Source organism: Rhinoderma darwinii, chromosome 3, assembly GCF_050947455.1.
Source record: "Rhinoderma darwinii isolate aRhiDar2 chromosome 3, aRhiDar2.hap1, whole genome shotgun sequence".
NCBI lineage: Eukaryota > Metazoa > Chordata > Amphibia > Anura > Rhinodermatidae > Rhinoderma > Rhinoderma darwinii.
The window spans coordinates 220072741-220089607 of record NC_134689.1 but is presented as its reverse complement, the minus strand read 5'-3'; the positions used below and the strand labels follow the sequence as shown (position 1 = coordinate 220089607).

Here is a 16867-nt window from a genome sequence, read left to right as displayed (position 1 = left end):
AATGGTAATGTTAGTAGTGTTGGTAATATTGTTGGTGGTGGTAATGTTGTGGATGTTAATGTGGGTTGTAATATTGTGGGGGGAGTGTCAACCAGTGGCGGGCCGGTTGCTCCTTCTGCCAGAGCGCCCGGCAGGTCGTATGCGGGCGTTGTGGTGGGGGGACCGTCGGCCCACCCATCCTCATCTTCTGGGCCCGGGGACGGCAGTTTGCAACAGCGCCTCCTAGAAGCCTTAAGGGAGGGGAAGCAGACGATAACAGTAGGGGGAGTGCAGAAGGACCTATCCTTTTGGATAAATAGGTATGGTCTGGATGCCTTCCGAGAGAGACGGGGAGATCAGTGGTCGCTCCCAACAACCGGGCCGGCCGTGGCCAGGAGGAATGTGGTCCGTCTCCAGTGGCGTGGCAATGATGCGTGCCCTCCTCGTAAGAGGGTGGTGGAGCTGCTGCTGGAGATGGGCTTCAAGGCGAGTGACATCTACGCCTTGATACATCCTCATGGTACGGCTGAGTTTGACATCAGCTTTGTTCAGCCGGGGGGCCTTGAGGTCTTCTGGGGGAACTATGAGCTGGTGAAAAGCGAGCCCGGCTGGCGAGGGTTTGCTGCGCAAGCAATCTCTCGCCAGAATGGTCTCAGGAAAGTGACCGTTCTTACCCGTAACGAGACGCTTTCCTGTGTGGACATCATGACCTGGTTGGGAAGATACGGTGAGGTAGCAGAGATGCCACGGAAGAACTGCGATGAGTTTGGCATCTGGTCGGGAGCCTGGACGTTTATGGTCAAACTTAAGCGTCTGGGGCAGACGGTGTCCCACATACCATCATCTGCTTTCTTGGGAAGAGATCGAATCCTTGTCTTCTACCAGGGGCAGCCGAAGCTGTGTCACCGGTGTGGCGACCCCTCACACTTGAGCGCAAGCTGCACTGTGCAGAAGTGCGCTCATTGTGGGGGGGTAGGCCATCTGGCCGCATCGTGTGAGCAGATTAGGTGTAACCTGTGTGGTGACCTAGGTCACCCTTTCAGTCGGTGTCCGCGCTCAGTCGTCAATGTCTGTTCCAACCCTATGGAGAATGTAAGGAGGGAGGTCTCCGTGGGCGAGGGGGCGGACAGAGACGATAGAGCCCAAGAGCAAAGGACGAACGCCAGGAGGGGACCCCCTTCTCGTCAGAGAAGGGCGGAAAAACGCAGAAGGGAACGAGAGCTGAGGAGGACCCAGGAAACTGGGGACTCCTCTGGCTCGGACCTGGATGCCCCCCAGGATACTGATGCTCTTGGGGGGGCCGTACTGGACGAGGAGATAAGGAGGATAGAGAGAGAGCAGAGGGCTGAGGACTCCCAGTCCTCCCACTATGAAAGTGTGGAAGAGGAAGGGAGGTCACAGCCTAAAACAAAACAGGGGACACCGGGTAACATCAAAACAGGGCTAAAAACATCTGGCCCTGCCCCGGCCAAGGAAGGCAAAACCTGCACCCCCCTGGTGTGCTCCCCCAACCGATACCGTGTTCTCATGGATATTCCAGACCCCCAGGCCGGGGGGGAGAGCACGGTAGGGAGTCTAGGAGTCGTTGAGCCTCCTCTTCTGCGGGGGCCACTGTCCCCGGGGGAGGGGGTCGGCCCGGACCCAGGAGATGAGAATGGGAGGGGGGTGGTGGAGGTTATGGACTCCTCAAAAACAAAAAAAAGAGGTAAAGAGGGTGAGGGGTCCTCCTCAGAGGAGAAAGCAAGGGGTGGGAAGAAGAAAACCGTCTAACTCAATCATTTATGATGGCGGCACCCACTCCGTTGACGCTGGCATCGATTAACGTTGCCAGCATTAAGTCGAATATGGCTAGATTTGCAGCCTTTGATTTTCTCGGCCGGGTTGAAGCTGACATTTTGTTTTTGCAGGAGACCAGACTGTCACTTTTGGCAGAGGTCGTGAAAGCTAGGAGGGAGTGGCGACGTGGGCCCTCCTACTGGTCTCTTGCGGCTGAGCCATATAGCGGGGTGGCGGTATTTTTTACCGCACCGGTCACATGCCGGCGGATGATCGAGTTAGAAATGGGGCGGTGCTTGATCTTAGATGTTCTCATGAGGGGACAAGAACTAAGACTCATTAACATCTACGGTCCCCAGACAAAGTGGGACCGGAAAAGTCTCTTCATGAGGATTAAGCCCTTCCTTTTTACAGGCCGACAAGTCATTTTTGGAGGGGACTTTAACACTGTCGTTAGGCCCCAAGACAGAGGAGGTTCCAGAAAGGTACTGGCCTATGATAGTGTCGAGTTGAATAGAATAGCTAGTGATGCTCGCCTGGAGGACATCCACATTCGGTATACCCCAGGCCACTCGGGGTTCACCTATCATAGTGGTAGTCGTAGGTCCAGGATAGACAGGTTTTTTTTAAAGGAGGACGCCATCTCTTCGGCAGTGTCCGTCGTTGAGGTGGAGTTCTCCGATCACTGTATGATTATTTTTTCTTTGAATGTTGCAGAGTCCCTCCAGATGGGAAGAGGTATATGGAGGCTGAATTCTACTCTCCTGGAAGAAGCAGAGATAAGACAGGCCTTCGAGGATTTTCTTCAGAGCCAGGTACCTTTATTGGATCTAGGTGGTACTAAGTCTGAGTGGTGGGAGGTGTTCAAAGAACGGGTGGCTGAGTTTTTCCGTCAGATCTCGTGCCTCAGGTCTATGAGCAGGTATCGCCTGTATCAAGACATGAGGAGGAAACTCGAACATCTAGTCTCAACCGGAGGTAGCCGTGAGGAAATCTCCGTGGTGAAAGCTCTGCTCAAAAGATGCCAATATGATAGGCACACGTCTTTGGTTCTTGAACGGGATTTCGGGAGGTACCGCTCGCCCGACCCTTACAAGAACTGCAAGATGTCAGTGAGTCGTAAGGTGGTGACAGGACTGGTAGATAGTACAGGCTCCCTGATGAGATCCAAATCAGGGATCCTGGAGGTCATCAGATCCTTTTATTCGCAGCTTTTGGGTGAGCAGGATCTAAACCGAGACGAAATGTCGGCTTTCCTGGCTGAAACCATCCCTGAGCCAGGAGCAGACCCCTCGCTTGGTGTTTTGACAGAGTCGATCAAGGAAGAGGAAGTGATGCTGGCGATTGATGGGTTGGCCATCAAAAAGTCGCCAGGCCCAGATGGCTTAACATCTGAGTTTTATAAGGCTTTTAAGGGAACCTTAGTTCCCCTCTTGACTGCGGTTTTTAATGAGTGCCTCTCCTCGGGCGCTCTGCCAAAGTCAATGGGCAAGTCGGCCTTGATCATTCTGTCAAAGGGTAAGGATTCGACCCGTATTGAGAACTGGCGTCCCATAGCGCTCCTCAATACGGACAGAAAGGTTCTCGCAAAAGTACTGTTTAATCGGCTGGTGAAGTTTGCACCCCGGCTCCTTTCGTCGGCCCAGCATTGCTCTGTTCCAGGCCGCAGCACCTTTAGTGCTGTCCTCAGTGTCAGAGAGGCAGTGGAGCAGGGACATTCTGGCCGATGGGAGGGGTACATGCTGTCCTTGGATCAGGCCAAAGCTTTTGACCGGGTGAATCACAAGTACCTATGGTCAGTCCTTCTGAGGTATGGCCTACCGGGTGAGTTCGTTAATTGGCTCCAGACCCTGTACGCTGGGGCTGAGTCTTTTGCACTGGTGAACGGTTGGACTGGAACCCCCTTTGAGGTTGGGTCTGGTGTCCGCCAGGGTTGTCCCTTAAGCCCCTTGCTGTATGTTTTCGCGATCGACCCCTTTCTTAGGCGGCTCGATCGTGGGCCATTGGCGGGGGTGGGGATGGACTTGGAGGAGCCGGAAGCCACTCAGAGGGTGGTTGCGTACGCTGATGACGTCACTATCTTTGTCTCCTCGAGAGGGGAGGCAGAGTGGGTGATGTCAGAAGTTGAGCGCTACTCACGGGCATCTGGGTCCAGGATCAACCGGGACAAGTGTGAAAGTCTCTGGCTGGGGGGAGGGGATCCTAGTTTTGATCTCCCGGACACCCTCCCAGAGCCCAAAGGGTCTGCTAAAATCTTAGGCATTGAATTTGGCCCGGGTGATTACCCCAAGAAAAACTGGGAAGGTAGGCTATCAATAGCTGCCCAGAAGGTTGGCCAATGGAAGGGATGGTCTTTGTCCCTTAGGGAAAGGGTTCACCTGGCCAAGGCTTACCTGATGCCCATGTTGCTCTACCTTGGCAGCGTGTGCATGTTGCCAGAGCCTCTCTGGACTCGGGTCTATAGCCTGTTCTTCCAACTGTTATGGGGAAACAGGCTTAACCTAATCAAGAGGGAGGTTACTTACCTACCGAGGAAACTAGGTGGGTTAGGTATGGTTAACCCAGTGGTGTTTCTAGTAAACACCTTCATTAAAATTAATTTGGCGAACCTCTTTGAAAGAGAAAGGGCTCCTCTGTGGATATCCTCCTGCAGGGGATGGTTTCGGCCTTTCTTCCAGGAATGGGAGACAGGAGGCCAAGCGAAAGACCTGCGTGTACCCCATGGGCACCTCCCGGCTTATGCCGCCCCGGTTCTGAAGGTTGTTCGTCGGTGGGGTCTGGAGGCGAGGGAGATCAAGACCATGTCGAGAAAATTTCTTGACAGAAAGGTCTTGTTGACCTGCTTCCAGAAGCCCCTGGCGCTCAGGGACTGCCCAAGTAGCGACCTCGGGGTGGGATTAAAACTTTTAAACTCTGTGAGGATTCCCCAGAAGTTTTGGGATCTGGCTTGGCGCTGCTTCCATGGGAGGCTGTATGTAAGGGGCAATCTGAAGTTTAGAAACTCCGATGAAAGAGGTTGTCCTCGGGAGGAGTGCGATGACACGCTGGAAAGCATGGACCATTTCTTGCTTCAGTGTCCCTTCAATGCAGAGGTTTACAAACGGGTGGGTGCCTCCATCGGTTGGCCCGGTCTGACCAACCTCTCCTACGCTGGTTGGGCCTATGGGGCATTCGGAGACCTGGGTGGAAGGGATCATTGCACTTCTTTTTTAGTTAGTTTAGTGATCAGGTATTTCACGTGGAACGCACGGTGCTTAGTATCGACTCAGTGTAAAATCCTCCTGGAGGACGAGGTGTGTAGGAATATCATGGGTGACCTGGTGAAGGTCCGGTCTCTGGAGGTTGAGAAACTGGGTGCATCCAAGGCCTCTCGACTTTGGAGGGGCTTTAAAGGTTGAACCAACCTTCAGGGGGAGGGGAGGGGGTGCCCCTGGGTATTAGACTGGAGGTGGGGGGTCTACACCTGGCCATGACACCGGGAAATAGCGATAGGGACAGAATGAGAGACAGCAGGAGGGACAGATTAGTTTATAAAGTAATAAGGGATAGAGATAGGGCAAGCAGGATAGGTTTAGCGATAGGGACCGGGGTGGTGGTTGGGGGTGGCTTTGGCCTCTGGGCTGGTGCTCTAGGGGGCCTTTCCTCTCTCTCCCCTCTGGTGATGGGCTGAGTAAGCACAAGTAGGTTTCTGTTTTGAGCTTTTTGGAGACAGAAAAAGGGCTTACAAGCAGCCAAACTTAGGTTTTCGGGTTTATGTATATAGTATGATATTTTGTTATAGTTATGTGTCGGTATCATTATATGGTGTATAGGTTTATGCATGGGTTTGTGTGAATGTTTAGGTAAGATGGGCAGTAGATAGGTGGGGTGGGGGGCTTGGGGGTGTGCCCAGCCGGATTCTGGACTATGTGGACATGAGGACATGAGACGTGGGATCGGGCTGGTTGGGTGATTTGTTGGGTGGTGGGGGCCAGCATCTGAACTATGCGGACATGGAAGGACATGAGGCGTGATGCTGGTTGGGGGAGGTGATGGGTGGTGATGGATAAGTTAGTGTGTACAAGGTTAGGTATGAATGTGGATAAGTTAATTAAAAAAAATAAAAAAACATTTGAAAAAAAACATTCAAAAAAAAATAAAAAATATTATATTTTGGTTTTTTGGGGTGTTTTGTTGTTTTTTGTTCTTTTCATTTACATGGTGCACTGAAGTAAGTGCACCATGGGATGGTAACTTTATTTTATTTTTAGAGTTTATTATTATTATTATTTTGATGTTCTATTATTATTGTGATGATTATTTATTTTGTTTTATATATGTGTTTTTTTTAGGGGGCCATTGGTTGGCATATTTTTAAGACTGTGTTATAATAAGTATGTTGTATATAGTGTTATAGTTATGTTTTCTTGGGGTTGGGGGGTATAGGTGTGTGTATGAATGAGTATGGGATTATCGTTATGTATGCATGGGGATGTATGTAAGACGGACCAGGCTGGGTAAACTGTGATGTACAGAAATGTACATATGTTTTGTATGTACCTTTTATTTTGTAATGTTTTATATTTTTCTATTAAAAGAGTACCAGAGAAATGCAACTCAATATTTATTGCCCAGGTTCTGCAGTTTTTGGAAATATCCCACATGTGGCCGTAGCGTGCTACTGGACTGAAGCACCGGCCTCAGACGCAAAGGAGCACCTAGAGGATTTTGGGGCCTTATTTTTATTACAATATATTTTAGGCACCATGTCAGGTTTGAAGGGCTCTTGCCGTGCCAAAACAGTGAAAAGCCCCCAAAAGTGACCCCATTTGGGAAACTACACACCTCAAGAAAATTATCTAGAGGTATAGTGAGCATTTTGACCGCACAGGTTTTTTACAGAAATTATTGGAAGTAGGCCGTGAAAATGAAATTCTACATTTTTTTCAAAGAAAAATGTAGGTTTAGCTAATTTTTTCTCATTTCCACAAGGACTTAAGGAGAAAAAGCACCGTAAAATTTGTAAAGCAATTTCTCCCGAGTAAAACAATACCCCACATGTGGTCAAACGGCTGTTTGGACACACGGCAGGGCTTAAAAGGGAAAGAGCGCTATTTGGCTTTTGGAGATCACATTTAGCAGGAATGGTTTGCGGAGGCCATGTCACATTTGCAAAGCCCCTGAGGGGACAAAACAATGAAAACGCCCAAAAAGTGACTCCATTTAGGAAACTACTCCTCTTGAGGAATTTATCTAGGGGTGTAGTAAGCATTTTGACCCCATAGATGTTTCATAGATTTTATTAGAATTGGGAAGTGAAAATAAAAACAATCCTTTTTCTTCAATAAGACGTAGCTTTAGCGCAAAATTTTTAATTTTCTCAACAAAGGGAAAAAAGAACCCAACATTTGTAAAGCAATTTCTCCCGAGTACGGCAATACCCCATATGTGGACATAAACTGCTGTTTAGGCAAACGGCAGGGCTCAGAAGGGAAGGACCGCCATTTGGAGTGCAGATGTTTCTGGGTGCCTGTGGGCCCAAAACAGTTGAAACCGCCCAGAAGTGACCCCATTTTGGAAACTACACCCCTCAATGCATTTACCTAGGGGTGTAGTAAGCATTTTATCCCTGCAGGTGTTTTGTAGAAATTAGTGTGCACTCGATGTTGCAGAGTGAAAATGGGATTTTTTTTCCATAGATATGCCAATATGGGGTGCCCAACTTGTGCCACCATAACAAGACAGCTCTCTAATTATTATGCTGTGTTTCCCGGTTTTAGATACACCCTACATGGGGCACTAATCTTTTGCCTGGACATTCGACCAGGTTCAGGAGTGAAAGCGTACCATGTAAAATTGAGGTCTAATTTGGCGATTTACAAAGTATTGGATCACAATTGCAGACGCTCAGATGTGAAATAATAACAACAAGAAACCCCTGAGAAGTGACCCCATTTGGAAACGACACTCCTCAAGGCATTTATTAAGGGGTGTAGTGAGCATTTTCACCCCACAGGTCTTTTCCATATATGAATGCGCTGCGGATGGCGCAAATGAAAAATTTATATTTTTCCCTAGATATGCCATTTCAGAGACAAATGTCATGCCCAGCTTATGCCACTGGAGACACACACCCCAAAAATTGTTAAAAGGGTTCTCCTGGGTATGACGATGTCATATATGTGGAAGGAAACTGCTGTTTGGGCACATTGTAGGGTTCAGAGCGGAGGGAGCGCCATTTGGCTTTCTGAGAGCGGATTTTGCTTGGTAGTAGTTTTGTTTGAGTATTGCTGGTGTTTCCGTTTATAATGTGGGGGTACATGTAAGCTAGGCAGAGTACATCAGGGGCATAGTCAGGTGGTATAATAATGGGGTAAAAAAAAACAATAAAATGATCCATAGATGTGTGCTACGCTGTGAAGCAATCCTTTCTGCACAGGCCGGTGTCGCACTGATATATGGCATCCTTTCTTATACCCCATTTGGTCCACACTCCGCACCTTTGCAGTTTGGAGAATTTAGCTGGGTAAGTGTTGTCCTGGTATAATACGGGCACCGTCGCTTCCAGCAGATATGTTTGGGCCCTCCCCTTCCTGGTTCCCCAATTTTAGGTCCTTGATAAATCGCCTCTTGAAACAGAAGAAATGTTCCCGTCAGGCTGCACAACTGCATATTTTTTATATCCTGACTTATTGCAGCTTTAACTAATTTTATTTTTCATAGACGTAGTGGTATGAGGGCTTTTTTATGTGGGACGAGCTGTAGTTATTATTGGTACCATTTTGGGGTACATGCAACTTTTTGATCACCTTTTATCTTATTTTTTGGGAGGCCAGTTAAACAAAAAAAACGCAATTCTGGCATAGTTATTTTTATACAGCGTTCACTAAGCGTTATAAATTACATGTTAACTTTATTCTGCGGGTCAGTACGATTCCGGCGATACCTAATTTATAGCACTTTTTTGTTTTACAACTTTTTGCACAATAAAATTACTTTTGTAAAAAGAATGTATTTTTACTGTCGCCAAGTTGTGAGAATCATAACATTTTAATTTTTTTGTCGACGGAGTTGTATGAGGGCTTGTTTTTTTGCGAGACGAAATATAGTTTTTATAGGTACCATTTTTGGATACATGCAACTTTTTGATCACTTTTTATTCCAATATTTGTAGGTCAAAGTGACCAAAAAACAGAAACTCTGGTAAAAATGTTTACGTTTTTTTTTTACGCTGTTCACCGCGTGCAATAAATAATATAATATTTTGATACCTCAGGTCGTTACGGTCGCGGCAATACCAAATACATATGGTTTATTATTTTTCAATAATAAAGGACATGATAAAAGAAAAAGGGCGATTGTGTTTTATTTTATTACTTGAAACTTTTATTGTTTATTTTTTTTCACTTTTTTGTTACTCTTTTTCTCAAGTCACACTAGGGGACTTGACGGTCCAACTGTCAGATTTATTTTTTTTCTAATACATTCACTGACAGCAAGCCGACTAGGCTTCGCCTCCCGGCGGGGCCTGATCGGCTTCCGTAATGGCAGAGCAGGAGGCCATTGTGTCTCCTGTTGCCATAGCAGCAGTCGCCAGTCCTGATTGCCTGTCAGGGCTGGCGATCTGCTAGTAACCGCTACGATGCACCAATCGCTTTCGATTGATGCATCAAAGGGGTTAATGGCAGAGATCGGAGCTATCTCCGGTTCCTGCCATTACAGGTGGATGTCAGCTGTAACATACAGCTGACTTCCACCGCTGAGGACGCCGGATCAGCTCCTGAGCCGGCGCCATCTTGCCGGCGGCTACGGAAGCCGATCAGCCTCCGCCGCCGGGCGGATCTTGACCGCCTTCCGTGCTAGGCAGACCGGGAGGCTAGTATTAGGCCTCCGGTTGCCATTGCAGCCACCGGAACCCCGGCAATTGTCAGATACAGCTGACATCCGGGGATGATGGCATCGGCTCAGCTTCTGAGCCGGTGCCAAACATTTGGCGTAAGTATACGACATTTTGCGGGAAGCACTGGCTTTCCATGTTGTACACTTACGACAAATGTCGGGAAGGGGTTAAATATGTTTTTCTAAATTATGTAACATGTAGTAGTGTCATACCTTTAAGGAAATCTCAGTATCTGCTCCATGGCGTTTCAGTGCAATTTCTACAAGCTCTTTTTCAATGTTCTCCTGAGTTGTTCCTTTGACATCTATATAGTAGCAATCTGAGCTGGCATAATGGCAGGAGATTGCCTATGATAAGAAACAAACACAAACCAGTGATTTAATTTCACATAGACCATATAAAATAGTTATAAAAGGGGTAGTCTTGGATTAGACAAAATATGTTGCTTTCTTCCCCAAATAATCTCACTGCTGTCAACAGGTTTTGTGTGGTATTGCAGCTCAGCCACATTATCCTTAAAGTGAACCTGTCACCAGCATTTCATCTATTGAACTTTACTTACCCCTCACTGGCCGCTGCTATCAAAAGTTCATTGCCGTTATCCCCTCTCCTAAACTCCTCCTCCGACTGTAAATTAAAAGAGAGGAAAGGAGACACGGCGCCACATAGTGCAAGTAATCGAGAGATTAAAGGAGAGCATCTAAATTAATAGAAAGTGCTCACCCTAATTTTAGATACTGGCAGGTATCACAATGGGGAGAAGTGTAAGGGCTAAAAGCTGCTGCCGGGTCCACAAATACAACAAAGCTGAGTTTGTTGTCAAAAAGATGAAAAAAGAAGAACCAAAAAATGGAACCAAAGTGGCGCTGCTAATGATAGACAAAGAGGCTAAGCAAAGTTCATAATTTAATGTGGGTATGCAGGGTTGACAAGCTACGCGTTTCAACGCTGGACCGGCATCTTCATCAGGCTAATACAAACAGTGCAACTTACAGCTGTTTAAACACAGAAAAAATTTATTACAATTAACTGCAACGGCGGGTCAAAAGTCAAACGTCAATCAGTACGTCACAAATAGCGCACATCCACAGAATCAAATGATTATACCAAGTTTAAAAGTTAAAAATATAAAAACACTATACACATACCAAATACGATAATGGAAAAATGTAGGAAATAAGTGACTAAAAATAAGTAAATAAAATATAATGATGATGATGATGTTGTTACATAGAAAACAGCAGATACGTAAACAAAATTTACAAGAAATGGACCATTATAATAATACAGATGTATCACTCACCCACATGATGATTGGCGAGACTCTATGTAGATGATAGTATGACAGAAGCAGCCGTGATGCATGATCCAGAAGAAATGGATAAAACACAGGAGGCGCTGAGACAGCGTCCCTGGCGTCTAGGCAACCAAGAGTACGGTGGCCGAGGAAGACCAAAAAGGATCATGACACGCAAAAGTGGTACGCAGGGAAAACAGGAGCGAGAATTAAACTCGCATCGACAGAATGAAGATCTAGATGGGTATCAAGACAAAGGTACACAGAGTCCAAACCATAATAGGTAAGTAATTAGAATTATTTAGTATAATAGGTAATGGGGAAAGTAAAAATAATATCAAATGAAAACTAGGTGAAATTAGAAATAAAATGAAAGGAATAAAATGGACACAAAGATGAAAATTGCTTGAAAAAGAATAATACCAACAATAAGAAAATTAAAATGAAATTCTATGCATATGTATATGTATAAGAAATATATAAAGGAGTAAAACAGAAGAGAAGTTCCAAGAATCTGAACCAATAGAACGTTGTATAAAGGATAATTGACCATATATAATAAAAAATACATAAATATCATTCCAGAGTAGATTCTGTCAGGTCATTTAGACCATTGGGTTGCAAGGTCACAAGCTTATATATCCAATAATTTTCCCTCTGCTGGAGTCTCATAAATCTATTGGATATATCTAAAGGAATCTGTTCTATTGGGGTAACTGTTATGCTATATATAATCATGCTTAAATGTACAATGGCGAGAGACACTTTGCTTTAGAAAACCTTTTTTAACATTGGATCTATGTTTGTTGATTCTGTTCCTAAGTATTTGGGTTGTACGTCCCACGTATTGCAAATCGCACGAACAGTGTAGCAAATAAATTACAAAATCGCTACCACAATTCAAAGAGCTCTTCATAGGAAAGATTTCACGCGTTACTGTAGAACAATAGTCTGTACTTTTGTTTGAAATACTTAAACAGAGACATCTAGTATGTCCACAGCAGAAAGAACCGTATTTAACAAAGAGCTCTTAAAGGGAATGAGTCGATAGAAATTTTTTTATTTTTTTTTAGTTAATTAGTATTTGAGTGATTACACATTGTTTTAATTTTTTCACAAGTCAGGAAATATTATAAATTAGATTCTAATTTATAACATTTCCATGTGCTGGGCACTACTAGAGGGAGCACTTCCTAAAATTGCAGCATGGTCAATGTGGTAAAGCAACCTCATTGCTTTATGCTGCAAATTTGGGGTAGACACACTCGCTCTAGTGTCCTCACACAATCCCCCCTCCCTTATCCTGGCTAGTGCCAGGAGGAGGTGGTTTAATCTTAAAACCTACTACACTGCTGTCCGCCATTTTCTGAGCGAATGCACAGTGTAGGAGGATTAGATACAGTGCTAAGCAGACAGTATAACACGAACATACACAAACATAACTTACCTGCTCCTGCCGCCGCTGCCGCCTCCGCTCCTATTCCTTGCGCCTTCGCATATGGCCGGAAAGCCGCAGCCGGAAGTAGTCATCTTACTGTCCGGTTTCGGCTTCCGGTCCACATGAAAATGGCGCCGGATTTCGCTCTGCTAACGAGCTTCGTTTTGGTCTGTGTGGGAGCGGCGCATGCGTCGTTCCCACACAGACGGCGTACGCTGCAGTGAATGGAACAGCTCCCGTTCCCATTCTCTATGGGGATGTATGTGCCGTATTCCATCTCAGTATGTGTCGTTAATCGACACATACAGAGATGAAAAAAAAAATGGCAGCCCCCATAGTGAAGTAAAAATTAAAAAAAAAAAAGTGAAACGTAGAACACAAATAAATGTTATCTTTTATCATACTAAAAGCAATGATAAAAAAAAAAAAAAATCCATGACACCTTCCCTTAAAGAGGCTCTGTCACCAGATTTTGAAGCCCCTATCTGCTATTGCAGCAGATAGGCGCTGCAATGTAGATTACAGTAACGTTTTTATTTTTAAAAAACGAGCATTTTTGGCCAAGTTATGACCATTTTCGTATTTATGCAAATGAGGCTTGCAAAAGTACAACTGGGCGTGTTGAAAAGTAAAAGTACAACTGGGCGTGTATTATGTGCGTACATCGGGGCGTGTTTACTACTATTACTAGCTGGGCGTTGTGTATAGAAGTATCATCCACTTCTCTTCACAACGCCCAGCTTCTGGCAGTGCAGCACTGTGACGTCACTCACAGGTCCTGCATCGTGTCGGCACCAGAGGCTACACTTGATTCTGCAGCAGCATCAGCATTTGCAGGTAAGTAGCTACATCGACTTACCTGCAAACGCCGATGCTGCTGCAGAATCATCTGTAGCCTCTGGTGCCGACACGATGCAGGACCTGTGAGTGACGTCACAGTGCTGCACTGCCAGAAGCTGGGCGTTGTGAAGAGAAGTGGATGATACTTCTCATCAGAACGCCCAGCTAGTAAAAGTAGTAAACACGCCCCGATGTACGCACATAATACACGCCCAGTTGTACTTTTACTTTTCAACACGCCCAGTTGTACTTTTGCAAGCCTCATTTGCATAAATACGAAAATGGTCATAACTTGGCCAAAAATGCTCGTTTTTTAAAAATAAAAACGTTACTGTAATCTACATTGCAGCGCCGATCTGCTGCAATAGCAGATAGGGGTTGCAAAATCTGGTGACAGAGCCTCTTTAAATAGGAAAGATTTCACGCGTTACTATAGAACAATAGTCTGTACTTTTGTTTGCAATACTTAAACAACAGAGACATCTAGTATGTCTACAGCAGAACGAACAGTTTTTAACTGTAAACATTTTTGGGACATTATGTTTAATACTGTGTAGTTTGCTTGGTGAAATCAGATTTCTTAAAGTTTTAGCTCTTCCATATGTGATTTTTGGTTTAGCCGGAAGTATTGTTTTTAAAAAAGGGTCATTGGTAAGAATATACCAGTGTCTTTTAACCCCTTCACGACCACCCCACGTAGATTAACGGGCTACAAAGCTGGTCGTTGTGCCTGCAGCCCGTTAATCCACGTGTGCTCCTAACAGAGCACACAGACGCTCCCCGCAGCCCGGCATCTCCCAGTACAGGCTGCTACTAGCAGCCTTAGTACTGGGGGAAAACATCGGGTTGGATCACAGCGGTGATCCGAACCGATTAACCCCTTAATTGCGGCAGTCAATAGTGACCGCCGCATTTAAGTTATATCAACATCGGCACCCGCTAAGCGATTGCGGGGGCCGATTGTTGCGGGGGGGGAGGGGGCGATTGCTATGGCAACCGGAAGCCTTACAAAGGCTTCCTATCTGCCATTACGTTAGCCGATTAGGCCCCGCCCGGAGGCGGAGCCTGATCGGCTTGCTGTCAGTGAACAACTGACAGTTCTAATACATAAAAAGTGTAGGTATGGGTAAAGAGGGAAAAGTAGAGCACGGTGGGTTTAATGTCGCCTTCAATGCTTTTATTGATACCGACTAATGTAGTAGGGAAAAGATTTGTCCTGTGCAATGTCCCCTTTTATTGCCACAATTTATTATATTTTTATTATTAATAAAGTCTTTCAACCTTATTTTATTATATTATGTATTTCTTGGTTTTCAAATTCCACTGATAAGGAAGCTATTGGAAGCTTTTCTCCTTCAGTGGAAATAGAAGAGGTGGTGCTGCAAGGGTCTGTATTGGATTTATTATAAACCCTGCGTATGCACACCGCAAGGAATCGTGCTCTGTCTCAGTGAACAGCTGACTGGTCACTGAGTATATTGTTATATATATATATTCTCTCCCAGCGTGGCCACTCGGGTCTTTAAATGATTAGCAGCCCAGGATTACCAGCTGCATCTGTAATTTAGTAGCAGCGCAGGGTTAACAGCTATCGTTGCGTTTAGACAGGCAGACAGTCTGAGTGAGCAGCTGATTGATCACCAATGCGTTTTAATTGTGTGATTTTCTCCCAGCGTTGCCACTCCAATCTATTGTTGAACAGCAGCGCTGGGATGACGGCTATCACTGTGTTTAAACAGACGTAAAGTCTCAGTGAGCAGCTAACTGCTCCCCGAGTACGTTTTCTCCCAGTGTTACTGCTCCAATCTGTGTTGAGCAGAGGTGCTGGGATGACAACTATCGCTGCGTTTAAACAGGCAGACAGCCTAGTGAGCAGCTGACTGATCACCAATGCGTTGTTATTGTAATTTTCTCCCAGCGTTGCCACTCTGATTTATTGTTGAGCAGCAGCGCAGGGATGACGGCTATCACTGTGTTTATACAGACGTAAAGTCTCAGTGAGCAGCTGACTGCTCACCGAGTATGTTTTCTCCCTGCGTTACTGCTCCAATCTGTGTTAAGCAGAGGTGCTGGGATAACAGCTTTCGCTGCATTCGGATAGACCGACAAGAATGCCCGTTAGCAGTCAACACTCTTAGGTAGTGAGACTGGAAAATTGCTAGCTGGATTATGTCTGCAATATTCAGAGTCTCAGCCGTGAGAACGGCTAAGTGGTGTGCAGTGTAATCGCCACTACACTCATTCGTTCCCGCTCTGTCATGAGCGATTCTCTAGATGCGGTAGGATTAGTTTATGTTATATTTTCATTATGCCCCCGGAAGAAGCTGACTTAGTTCAGTGAAACGTACGTCGGGACTATACCGACTCTGATAGTAGGGAAAGATTACATAGAGGGAGAGATTAGCATAATGAAAATATAACATAAACTAATCCTACCGCATCTAGAGAATCGCTCATGACAGAGCGGGAACGAATGAGTGTAGTGGCGATTACACTGCACACCACTTAGCCGTTCTCACGGCTGAGACTCTGAATATTGCAGACATAATCCAGCTAGCAATTTTCCAGTCTCACTACCTAAGAGTGTTGACTGCTAACGGGCATTCTTGTCGGTCTATCCGAATGCAGCGAAAGCTGTTATCCCAGCACCTCTGCTTAACACAGATTGGAGCAGTAACGCAGGGAGAAAACATACTCGGTGAGCAGTCAGCTGCTCACTGAGACTTTACGTCTGTATAAACACAGTGATAGCCGTCATCCCTGCGCTGCTGCTCAACAATAAATCAGAGTGGCAACGCTGGGAGAAAATTACAATAACAACGCATTGGTGATCAGTCAGCTGCTCACTAGGCTGTCTGCCTGTTTAAACGCAGCGATAGTTGTCATCCCAGCACCTCTGCTCAACACAGATTGGAGCAGTAACACTGGGAGAAAACGTACTCGGGGAGCAGTTAGCTGCTCACTGAGACTTTACGTCTGTTTAAACACAGTGATAGCCGTCATCCCAGCGCTGCTGTTCAACAATAGATTGGAGTGGCAACGCTGGGAGAAAATCACACAATTAAAACGCATTGGTGATCAATCAGCTGCTCACTCAGACTGTCTGCCTGTCTAAACGCAACGATAGCTGTTAACCCTGCGCTGCTACTAAATTACAGATGCAGCTGGTAATCCTGGGCTGCTAATCATTTAAAGACCCGAGTGGCCACGCTGGGAGAGAATATATATATATATAACAATATACTCAGTGACCAGTCAGCTGTTCACTGAGACAGAGCACGATTCCTTGCGGTGTGCATACGCAGGGTTTATAATAAATCCAATACAGACCCTTGCAGCACCACCTCTTCTATTTCCACTGAAGGAGAAAAGCTTCCAATAGCTTCCTTATCAGTGGAATTTGAAAACCAAGAAATACATAATATAATAAAATAAGGTTGAAAGACTTTATTAATAATAAAAATATAATAAATTGTGGCAATAAAAGGGGACATTGCACAGGACAAATCTTTTCCCTACTACATTAGTCGGTATCAATAAAACCATTGAAGGCGACATTAAACCCACCGTGCTCTACTTTTCCCTCTTTACCCATACCTACACTTTTTATTATTCAATAGGTGGTGTACACCAGAGCACGGAGGGACAATAAAAAATA

The 16867-nt window shown here is 45.5% G+C and overlaps 1 protein-coding gene across 2 annotated transcripts in view; it reads right to left on the bottom strand.

Annotated features, from left to right (window-relative positions):
• The window catches only part of LOC142749413 (phytanoyl-CoA dioxygenase, peroxisomal-like), a 59148-nt gene that overhangs the window by 4825 nt on the left and 37456 nt on the right, over positions 1 to 16867 (bottom strand). For both annotated transcript variants that reach the window (XM_075857403.1, XM_075857402.1), the window contains one exon: positions 9847 to 9981. In XM_075857403.1, coding sequence (XP_075713518.1) covers positions 9847 to 9981 — 135 coding nt within the window. The remainder of the gene's footprint in view (positions 1 to 9846; positions 9982 to 16867) is intronic.